The sequence below is a fragment of the Saccopteryx leptura genome, chromosome 2, assembly GCF_036850995.1.
Source record: "Saccopteryx leptura isolate mSacLep1 chromosome 2, mSacLep1_pri_phased_curated, whole genome shotgun sequence".
NCBI lineage: Eukaryota > Metazoa > Chordata > Mammalia > Chiroptera > Emballonuridae > Saccopteryx > Saccopteryx leptura.
Window position 1 is genome coordinate 136,935,480 of NC_089504.1, and position 12,004 is coordinate 136,947,483.

Sequence of the window (12,004 nt, forward strand, 5' to 3'; positions counted from 1 at the left end):
CTTAACTTCTGAGCTCAGCGCCTCTGGAAATAGAATAATTCATATTCCATTAACTCTAATGATATAAAAGCTTGAAACAAAGAGGTGAGGCTCAAAGAAATAGGGGGTAGAAACTCAGAAGAGTCAGAAAGTCAACAGAAGAACCCAATCTAATACTGGTGACTGCGTGTCAACAAACTGAAAAGGCTTGAGCCCAGCTCTTGGAGTCTGGAAGGGCACCCCCTGTGGGAGCTGCCCTAAGCCTCTTGCTTCTAAAACTAATTGGCTGCATTAACTTCCCAGAGCTGCCATTTCATCCCCTATAAATACAAAATAGATGAATGTTTATAACCTGTTTTTATTTTCTTTTTGTTTTGTTTGTTTTTGAATTCTCTGCTTATTGAAGACTTGTCTTCCCCTGCAGGGCCAGACTAGGTGAGGCAAGTGAGGTCTCCATGGCACCGACTAGCAGGAGGCCCTGCTCTCAGCCTGCCGCCAGCACAGGCAGAGCACTGGCACCAGACAGAGCGAGCACCTTTTCAAGTCTGTGCCTTAAGCCCTGGCTGGGTGCTCATAATCCCAATACACCAAGGAGCAGGCTCCATCCTGGGTGTTGGGCAGATAAGTTATTTTTTCTCACCCTTATTGTTAAAGATGTCGCTGCCCATCGCCCAGGCAATAATATTAATGCCCTTCCTGCTTGGGAAGGGGCGTGGTTGTGCTCATGTGTGTTGGGGAAGGGCCTTCCCGACAGAAGGTTTTAAAAGGAGGAGCTAGGAGGCCATTTTGGGGAGAGTGGGCACATTCTTGTAGGGAGGAGGAGCCCAGGCTGGAGCAGGGCAGGGAAGCCACGTGGAGGAGGCAGCCAAAATGGCACAATGGGGGAAGGAGAAGCCAGTTTGTGGAGGAGAGGAGATGGGGAACAGAGGTGAATAAGACTGGTGCAATAGAAGCCTTTGAGTCTAGGAAACTCAGATGAGTCCGTAGCTTTGTGAGTGTTCAACGAGTGGGTTTTGGAGCCCAGTGTGTTTGTTTTTACCCTCTTTCCAAATGCGAGTCTAGAATAAAGAAAAATAGACCACCAGTTTTTGGCTCTGTTGCTTCATTACCATCAGTCCGAATCAAACCTGAATCTGCGTTGGCCAGGCAGCTGTGAGGGTGACCGCAGACACTGGCTTTACGCTGGGTCACAGCACATACACCGAATCATTGTTTCTCTCTCTCTCCCCCTCTCACTCCTTTCCCTCTAAAAACAATAAATAAGTAAATTTTTTTTTTTAATTTTTAATTTTGTGACTTAGATGCTTCCCTCTTAAGGAGGCTTTCACTCTCAGGCAAAACTTCCTGTATAATTTGTAGAGCCCAGCACAAAGTGAAAATGTAAAACACTTATTAAAAAGTGATTAAGAATTCCAAGGCAGCAAGAGCAGAACACTGACACATGCAGGGTGCCCTGGGAGGTCGTGTACAGCTCCCTCGGGGGCCCAGCCTATGTAGGACCAGTAGGTGCAGGATCCGCTGTGTATGACACATACAGGGTGCCCTGGGGAGTTCTATGAAGCTCCCCGGGCCCAGCAGGTGCAGGATCCGCTGTGTATGAGGACACTGACTGACACATACAGGGTGCCCTGGGGAGGTTGTACACGGCTGGCTCCCCGGGCCCAGCAGGTGCAGGATCCGCTGTGTATGAGGACACTGACTGACACATACAGGATGCCCTGGGGAGGTTGTACATGGCTGGCTCCCCAGGCCCAGCAGGTGCAGGATCCGCTGTGTATGAGGACACTGACTGACACATACAGGATGCCCTGGGGAGGTTGTACATGGCTGGCTCCCCGGGCCCAGCAGGTGCAGGATCCGCTGTGTATGAGGACACTGACTGACACATACAGGATGCCCTGGGGAGGTTGTACATGGCTGGCTCCCCAGGCCCAGCAGGTGCAGGATCCGCTGTGCACTGAGGACACTGACTGACACATACAGGGTGCCCTGGGGAGGTTGTACACAGCTGGCTCCCCGGGCCCAGCAGGTGCAGGATCCGCTGTGTATGAGGACAATGACTGACACATACAGGGTGCCCTGGGGAGGTTGTACACGGCTGGCTCCCCGGGCCCAGCAGGTGCAGGATCCGCTGTGCACTGAGGACACTGACTGACACATACAGGGTGCCCTGGGGAGGTTGTACACAGCTGGCTCCCCGGGCCCAGCAGGTGCAGGATCCGCTGTGCACTGAGGACACTGACTGGCACATACAGGGTGCCCTGGGGAGGTTGTACACAGCTGGCTCCCCGGGCCCAGCAGGTGCAGGATCCTCCCGCTTGTGCACTAACTGAGGGTAAGTGCCTCCTGAAACTGCGCCCCTGGTGCCTCTCTCACCTCATCCTAGACCCAGCCCTGATCCATTATTTCATTTATTCATCATGATTGGTAATTTTACTTGTCAACCTGACTGGGTTAAGGGATGCCTAGATAGCTGATAAAACATTCTAGGTGTGTCTGTGCGGTTGTTTCTGGAGAGATTAGCATTTGAATCGGTGGGCTGAGTCAAACAGATCACCCTCACCAATGTGGGTGGGCATCAATCAACCTGGTGAGGGTGTGTTACCTATTTTAAATGGATAGAAATGACTTAACTACTCTCAGTAGTAACTGTCCTTCAATTTAAAAAGCATGGATTTATTACCTGCTGAATTCCCACTGCATAGGTTTTCAAAAAGAATTCAGAAAATTCAAAGTATTCTTTTGTGACATTTCCTGGGCTTCCATATCTTAAAATACAAAGAGAAAATGTTTAAATACCATGGATTTTAAAAACAAGCATGTTCAGAGTTCAAATACAATCTCTTGTTGAAAGAAAACTAACACTTCCCTCCTTTTTACAAGCCCCAAAATGAAATCAGGATGAGCTCTACTTTGACTCTGGGTCATACTTAAAATTTCAGACACAATGTCTTTCTAATTAACAAAGCTCTCCTAAAGGGTAAATATTATAAATAAAAATTTTTTACATATCTTTTCAATAAACGCTTCTATAATTAAATTTGACTAACATTCCTATGGAACTGAATGACCAAACACCTTCTTGTATAATCCCTGGGATATTTCCAATAAGCTAAACAATGTCATTTTTCCATTCTTTTTACAGAAAAATAGAAAGATTCGGAGAAGTCTGAGCACCTCACATGATTCTCAAAGTCAATGATCAGAGTGACGCCTACTGTAAAAATAGAGGGTGACACTTTGCCCTCTAGGGCACTAAAGACAAATAACCATATATATAATGTGGACCATCAAGGGACCCATCCAGTTTTATTATATCCAATACTGAGATACTGACTATAAGATCACAAATCTAATAAACAGAATTACCGTTCAAAAAGACGAGCTACAATATGCAGCGCCCACTTCTTACACTTCCACCAGACGAGTTCTGGTCTATCGTCCTCATCAATTTGTAGAGTCTCCTAAGAAGACAAAAACACCTGGGTTAAATTTCTACATAATAAAAGAGTTTATGTGAATAACACAGGCAGAATAAATCTTGCTATAGATGAATATTCATTGTGAATTTAGACTGCCATACAAATGCAAATCCCTTCTTAGAGACTGCTAGGTAAAAATTAAATAAACAAAGTAAATTTTGACTAACCAATGCTGTTGTTCACATTTGTCTCCTATCTTTAAAAGACCCAAGTAAGTGGAAAGCAAATACAAAATACCATGTCACCTGAGGAAACTCTGGGATGACAGAAAGGTCCTATATCTTGATCGGGGTGATAGTAACACAAGTGTACATTTGCCAAAATTTACTGAACTGTTCAATAAGTTTTGTGCATTCATGTATACAAATTAAACTCAAATATAATTTGTCTCAAGATATGAATAAGAGAAAAAACACTGCACACTTGAAGACAAGCTTAAATCTTAAAATATTTTATATATTTTAATTTAATTTGATTAGTTATTTCAGTTAATTTGGTAAGTGAACTACAGCATCCTTGTTATTGCAGATAAAAATGAGACACTATCTTTCACCTATCAAACTGGCAAACTTAGAATTTTATGTAAAAGATATCCTCAGCCACTGCTTATTAAAGTATAAGTGAGGGCACCTGGCCTGTGGTGGTGCATGGATAAATAGAGCATCGACCTGTAACGCTGAGGTCACCAGTTCGAAACCCAGGGCTTGCTGAGTCAAGGCAAATATGACAAGCAACCAACGAACAACTAAAGTGAGGCAACTATGAGTTGATACTTCTAGCTCCCTCTACCTGTAAAATCAATCAAACAATCAATCAATCTAAGCCAGGGCAATGTTTTCGAAGACTACTTTACAAGATCTGTCGGTCTTAAAAACTTTTAGGAGTCTATCCAAAAAAAAAAAAAAAAATCATATATGTGTATAAAAATTTAACTACATCCTTCTCATTAAATTGAAACTAAAAAATTAAAACAGCTCAACGTCCAGCAAATGAAGCATTCAACAAAAATGACAGAGTATAAAAACATTTATATAATCATAAAAAATATTTATAAAAGATTTTAAGTGAAAAATAAGTTTCAAAACAGTACCAACAGATATCATTTTTATAAGAAAAATATGGTCATATAAAGAAACAGAGATAAAAGCCTAGAGAAATAAGGCCCTGGTTGGTTGGCTTGTAGTGGAGCATCGGCCCAATGTGTGGAAGTCCCAGGTTCGATTCCTGGTCAGGGCACACAGGAGAAGCGCCCATCTGCCTCTCCACCCTTCTCCCTCTACTTCCTCTGTTTCTCTCTTCCCCTCCCATAGCCAAGGCTCCATTGGAGCAAAGTTGGCCCAGGTGCTGAGGATGGCTCTATGGCCTCTGCCTCAAGTGCTAGAATGGCTCTGATTGCAACCGGGCAACGCCCCAGATGGGCAGAGCATCGCCCCCTGGTGGGCATGCCTGGTGGATCCCGGTTGCACCCCCCACCCCCTACTTCTCACTTCAGGGGGAAAAAAAAAAAAAGCCTAGAAAAATAAATACCAATTTTCAAAAATGTTTTTTACCATTTTAGTAGGATTAAATATAGTTATTTTATTAGTTTTGCTTACCTGAATGTTCCAAAACTCAGTATGCATTATTATTTTTACTACGGTAATTTTTTTTCCAAACAGCCTAGCATCATAAATTAGTCCACCACAAATATCCTAAACCCAAATTTTTCCAATTTTTCTTAGAAACAGAAGCTCTTTCTTACAGGAGGAACCGTCCTGTCAATAATAGCTCGGAAGACCTCCATCCACGCTGTCATGGTGTGGTTGTTCACCAGCTGAAGAGGCAACGCGTACTGCAAACAGAGGACACCGTCAGCAAGCAGTCACTCCACCCTCAGAAAGTCAGCAAGGGCGTCTGTAACCAGCCTGTGCTGGAAGGCTGGAATGCGTGAAATGGCTAACATTTGACCACGACAACAATCATTTCATATGGTTCGACCTACAATTTAATTTAAAATAGGCCTATATACATATGTCTGCAAATTAAAATGTTAAAATATAAAAGTATGCATGTCATGAATTGTTCTTCTGGACTACTTTCTTAAGTGGAAAAAAAAAGTTTTAATATAATAAGGTCTCATTTATTCAACATGAGATTTCAAATAAGGGATTTTTACCATTTACCCCTTTGTCAAACTTATAATTTCAACCACTTTTTCCTAACTTTCCTGAGATATAATAATTGACATAAAACATTGTGTGTGTATACTTATGGTACCCAACGTGATGGTTTAATACATGCATATATTGAGAAATGACTACCGCAATAAGATTAGTTAAAACCTTATCACCCCCCAAAAATTACCTATTTTGTACTGAGAACTCATTTTCACCTCTTTAATCAAAATCTTTAGCTCATGAAACATTGTTTCAACTACTCTCCTCTCCACTGAGGCACAGTGCCGTAGCCGCTGCCTTACTGCGGGTCCCCTTGCTACACCCCGAGTAGAGGGGGTGAGGCAGCACCATCCTGCGCCCATGCTTGCCAAGTCCTGCTACATGCTAAGGACGCAGTAAGTAGGAGACACAGGCTCCGTCCTCACACTCCGTTTGGGGGAACAGAACATACGTAAACAAGGAATTACACCACGGCGTGACAGTGTATGGGTAAGAGCGTACAACTGAGAGGGGAACACAGAGGGCCACCTAACCCAGCTGGTCAAGTCAGAAACTTCCTGAAGGCAGGAAGGCAAGCTGAGACCCAGAGAAAGCACAAACCAGCTGGATCCCAGGGGAAGAAGAGTGCTCCAGGCAGAAATACAGCCTTCTACAGGCTCCCAAGTAAGAGCGGGCATGGGCTAGTCATGAAGCCGAAAGCTCAGTATGGCGGGAGTGTACAGCACAAAGGAGAGGAGGGGAAAGGTAAGGTGGAGAGATGAAAGGCTTTATGGGCCGTGTTCAGAAATCACACCCTATGCCAAGTGCAGTGGGGAGTTGGTTTGAGACGGAACGGAGGAGCTGGCTGACAGCCTGGGGACAGTGACGAGGGCACTTTCCTACAAACTGAGTTCTGAGTGTGTATGAATTTACCCAAATGCTCTGTACACAACAGTGAATAAATGTTGCTTAAAGTCAGTTTAATTGTACCATACTTCCCAAAACATAAATACCTCTGCCTCTTCCCAAACTGTCCATCACTTTTCACTTCCATAGCACTGCAGTCATACCCCTTACAGCCTGCTAACCCCCTGCTTCCAGGACACCCAGCGGGGGCACATTCCGTCAGTAGCATATAATACTTACCAAAATGGTTTAAAATGGTGAGATTTTTTTTTTCATTGCCTTTTTTTTAGGTTTTTAGCATGTTTATATTGAGAAAAAACACATTTTAGATTTTACCCTCTTGGCTCAAGTAGAGGTAGAGGCTTTAGGAAAATCATTTCATCTGCCTCTGTCTTCCTTCCTGACTCCTAGCTACCCTGCCCCCAGCGGGAACGGGAGCTCTGGCCTCTGAATACAGGGGCACTGCTGAGTCTAATGGCAAAACATCTCACTGAGTGAAAAATGTCTGCCTCCGAGTAAAGTGATTCTCCTGAGGACAATTTCTGAACAGTGCTTGGATAAAAAAGCAAAGGCACCATGCATCTCCCCTCCCTATTACTTTAAAAAAGAGAAAGAGAAAAAGAGCTGGAGGATGTATTTTCCTCGTATCCCATTTTCTTCTCTCTCCTCAGGTTTTCCTCCTTCCCCCTTTCCTCCCTCCCCCCAAAAAAAGCTAAGCTGAAAACAAAATCTCCCTTCAACTGCCTCTATTAAAAGTTTAAAAGATAAGGCTAAAAATATAAACTTTCACTGAAGTGAAATAGTTGGAAAGAGTACAAAAGTACCTAAGTCAATATATGAAGCCAAGAACAAAACCAAACCATCCTGGCTCTGTACTCTGACAAAACTACCCCCTTGCCGTGACTATTTAACTAAGAAGGCTGCGAGAGGTTTTATTCATTCACCATCAAACAGTTTAGACTGATAACCATTCTTCTCTCACCCAGATCTGAATGATTTACCCAAGTCTTTCAAGGATTAAATTTTAAATATCTTTCTATTTAAAATACTTCATCATCTCCATCTTCTTCTAATTACTTTTTAGATTCCCGTATTAATATTCTTGATCGCTTTCAGATCAAAGGAAGTAGCTTAAATGAAGGAAAATGAGGCACTACATCTTCTTTATTAGCTTTAAATTAGGTTAAGTGCAAAGAAACTACCCTCAGTACAATTTCCCAGTAAAGAAGGAGTCTCTTCTTCTCCTTCCTCTTCACCTACAATCTACAGGCAGAATGCCATGGGCAGGTTAATCAAATAATCAGGCCCTAGGACAGCTAACTACCCTGTTTCTTCCATACCCAGCACTTCAGACACTGGAGTAAAAGGATTACAGATGTTGAATCTCAGCTCTGCCACTCGGATAATTTTGGACAAACAAGTTAATTTCTGTGAGCCTATTCTCTCATAAGGATTTTTTTAATGAAATATATGTGAGAGTACATAATTTTTAACAATAACTGACATTTACCAAGCACTGTCCATGTGTCAGACAGAAAAGCAAGACCTCGTATTTGTCTTCTGCAATAGAAACTTACCTGAACAAGTGCATAAAAGATTTTCAGAATCTGCTTCTGTAGTAAAACAGAGTAATGTGAGGAATCAGGAAGGAGCTGCATGATTTGTTGTTGAATACGAGGCAGAAATATTTGCATTGCTGCTATAAGAGGTTCTCTTTCCTCTACTTTCTTGTATCTATGTGAGCAAAGACAAAAAGAAAAAATATAATTTCCCCCTTATAAAAAAACTATAAGTAATAAACTATAAGGAATAAATTTCTTCTTATACTCCCCTAAATTGGGAAAGTGAAAATCATTTACAAACCTATATGTTCTTAGGTCACTTCAATAAATACAAATATAAAATATCTTCTAAAAATTCTAGAATATGAACTAACTAGTTTACAAAAAGAAGTACAGAACTTTGCATGTACAAGCAACAATCCTCTTAGAAACCAGAAAACAATGAATTAAACGTGACACTCATCTCCCACCTCCCAAGCAACTTTTATGGAAAAGCAAGTTAATAGCACAGAAATTTTAATATTTTCTAATTTGTACACAAAAAGTTAAAAGTTTGATATACTTAATGATGTGCTCACTTGAAGATAAATGCTAAGATACCTCTGTATCAGAGTTTTCAGGGAAAGCTATTAATAAATGGTCCTCTGAAACTAACAAATAATTTTGAAAAGCACTGCATTATCTTATCACTGCCTCAGAGATTAGTAATGTACGATCACAGATGAAAGGTTCTTTAGATAACTGTAGTAAATAAGCATGTTTAACTGTGCTTAACCTACCATTTGGCAAATTAACCTGATTCCCAAGAACACCCATAGCAGACCCCTCTATGCAATTTAATTCTAAGTAACACCAGGCTGGTATTTCCAGCCAATGGAGATCAACTTACTCATATGTCTTCACCAGTTGATATAGACATAATAAACTGCCAAGCCAGCTTCCACTGCTCTGTGACTGCAAGTAATAGTCTATCTTGTCGACCACTGCTGGCCAGTGACCAGGGAAGTCGTATTTAATGATGGCACGGAGACACATTGTTAACTGGACTCTGTAAGGTGGGAGAAAAAGTCCGAAATCTAAGTAGTTACTAAATATCAGGTTTCAAAGCCCACTGATATTTCACAGGAAAGCACTTTACATGATACAGTTATATGTCTGGGGTGAGAGGACAAAGAGCCACACTACAAAATCCTCCTCAGTGGCTCAACTTCCTGAAAATCAAGAGAACAGATCATTTCCTAAAACAAATAAAACCTTTCAGACCGTTTTATTCTAAATACAGTTTTGGGTAGAATATTGAATTTAAAATAGGTTCATTTAAAATATATATAAATATTTTTTAAATCCTATGAATTTAGCTCTGCAAAATTTCCCGGCTTATTATATTTTATATTTTGGTTATCATATCCTAAGAGAAAAATAAAACAAATAAAGTACAATTCAAGTATATTGTACAAACAGCCTAAAAATGGTCGAAGTAAGTAAAATGGAGGCCTATGTAATGGAGGAAGCATGTCAAAGGGCCAAAACACTGAAGCATCCACTCTCAGTCAACCGCCAACACAGGATGCTGCACCTATCAAAGCCTCCTAAATACTCAAGTTTGTATATCGAGTATAAGAAAGAAGCTGGCAATTTCTGAAGAGGAAATCTAAGAGCTATTTCAAAAGATATAAAGAGGGGGAAAAAAGCCAAAGGTAAAACATAAAATAAAAAAAGAATCCCTTTAATAAAACCATAAAGTTAAATAATAAAAGATGTGATGTCGTAACACTTATCTCAGTAATCATTTCCTCAACAGGATCCTTCTAATTGGTATTAAAAAGAAAATGAGATGCCTGGCCAGGCGATGGTGCAATGGATAGAGCATCGGACTGGGACACAGAGGGCCCAGGTTCGAGACCCCGAGGTTGCCGGCTTGCGCGAGGGCTCATCTGGTTTGAGCACAGCTCAATCAAGGTCACTGGCTTGAGCAAGGGGTCACTCAGTCTGCTGTAACCCCCCAGTCAAGGTACATATGAGAAAGCAATCAATGAACAACTAAGGTGCCTCAACAAAGAATTGATGCTTCTCATCTCTCTTCCTTCCTATCTGTCTGTCCCTATCTGTCCCTCTCTCTGTCTCTTTCTTGGTGTCTGTCACACACAAAAAAAGAGAAAAAACATTTTCTTCTATATACTGTATGTCCTTACATGGTCATTTGTAAAGGGTTAGAAAGTGAGCCTGGCTAAACTAGGATTCCACAGTGAAGAAAAAAGACAGTGTGTGCTGAGCTGAACAGCCAATAACCAGGACTCACTGGAAATAAACAAACAGAACAATGACTTCTCCTTATGTTGTCAAATCTATATGAAAATTTTCTTTGCAATGCCCTTCAATACACTTGAAGAATTATTTCTTCAGAAGTGATTACAGTTAAGACTTCAGAACATAAAAGAAACAAAGCCACAAAGAACCATCTCATTATAAAGATAAAGTTCTCCCCTTGTGCCACCAGATTTGACATATTGGTCAAATCTGGATGCAATTAAACTGAAACTTTTCAATTTTTAAAATTTCATCTTCAGGTTGACCCTGCCGACCCTTTCTCATACCAACTAAGCAAGGGATGGCTACGAATGGCCATCCTGTCACACATTACTATGCAGAAGCTGTGCAGGATTCAGAGGTATGTGAATAGGTAAGAATTTCGACAAGAAACAATTCCTGATGGTACCATCTGGGAGCCACTGCCCAGGCTGGCATCTGGGCAACCAATGAGAATAATGGTGATTTTTCTTTAATCATTTTAAGTTTACTTTCTTCTCTTAACAAACAAAATAACTGAACGAAGAGGAGTTCCGTGTTTCTTTGCCTTCTTCAAAGTTTCTTCCCTTTCCCCTGCGCATGTCAGAACTTGCAGACACCCAAAGGAAAAAGTTATATCTAATCTTTTGACATTAAACAATTTCATTCTCCTACCTCAGATTCATCTCTTTCCATTCTCCACTTTCAAAAGAAATCTAATTACCAGCTCATGTTGAAAGGAGTTTGCTTTGCCTATTTTAAGATTGCAAAATTGTTCACAATTCGACAGCTGTGCTATCCAGTAGATAGGGGCAGTCACCAGCCACATGTGTACACTTTAAATTTACCGATATTAAATAAAAAAGTCAGCTCCTGTTACACCAGCAACATTTCAAGCACTTAAGACCGTGTATGCATGTGACTCAATACCGGGCAGTGTAGAGGCAGATCTCCACCCCTGCAGACAGTTCCCTCACACAGCACTGCCCTGCGGCACCTAAGCTGACCGTGAGAAACCACAGACGATTCTGCGTGTTTACACCTCCTCTAGCCTGTCTTCTCCACGGGAAAAGACAGTGCATAAAACTGAATGAAAAGAGAGGTCATTTGTTAAGAAAAGTGGTAGGTTAAAACTCCCAGAAGTCAATTTCCCTGTGTCAGGAAAAAGTCAAGAGAGCATAACCAAGAATACAAGCTATTTACATAGCAGGGATTTATACAACAATTTTAGTCAAGTACGATTTTCGCCTTAACTCTTTTTTGTGGCAACTGAAAGCAACTAAACCTTTCCAAAAATATTGCAAAGGATTACAAACGCAAAGACAGACATGTAAAACAATATTCTTTGAGTGCCATCTTCATTAGTTTACCTCTTAAAAAACCAAACATGAGGCTGATGATTAAATCCCACCTCCCCTCACCCATATATATTTTGTGCTCATCACATAGACAGAGTATAATGTACCTCACTAAATCCGGAGACCGAATTATTCCTTCCACGATGTTATCACGTATTTGCTGGCGATCATTTTCATGAATGTTGAAAGGAAATATCGCTTCTCCCGGTGGAGGTTCTCGATCCGGCCAGTACTGTGTCACCATGTTCTTCAAGTAAATGGCAGCTAAGTTAGAGAAAAAAACGCCATGAAGCAGT

The 12,004-nt window shown here is 41.3% G+C and overlaps 1 protein-coding gene across 1 annotated transcript in view; it reads right to left on the reverse strand.

The window, feature by feature from the left end:
* The window catches only part of IPO8 (importin 8), a 64,390-nt gene that overhangs the window by 44,298 nt on the left and 8,088 nt on the right, over positions 1-12,004 (reverse strand). The window contains exons 3-8 of the mRNA XM_066368883.1: positions 11,816-11,972; positions 8,954-9,112; positions 8,080-8,236; positions 5,203-5,292; positions 3,349-3,443; positions 2,663-2,747 (exon numbers count right to left, since the gene is read on the reverse strand). Coding sequence (XP_066224980.1) covers positions 2,663-2,747; positions 3,349-3,443; positions 5,203-5,292; positions 8,080-8,236; positions 8,954-9,112; positions 11,816-11,972 — 743 coding nt within the window. The remainder of the gene's footprint in view (positions 1-2,662; positions 2,748-3,348; positions 3,444-5,202; positions 5,293-8,079; positions 8,237-8,953; positions 9,113-11,815; positions 11,973-12,004) is intronic.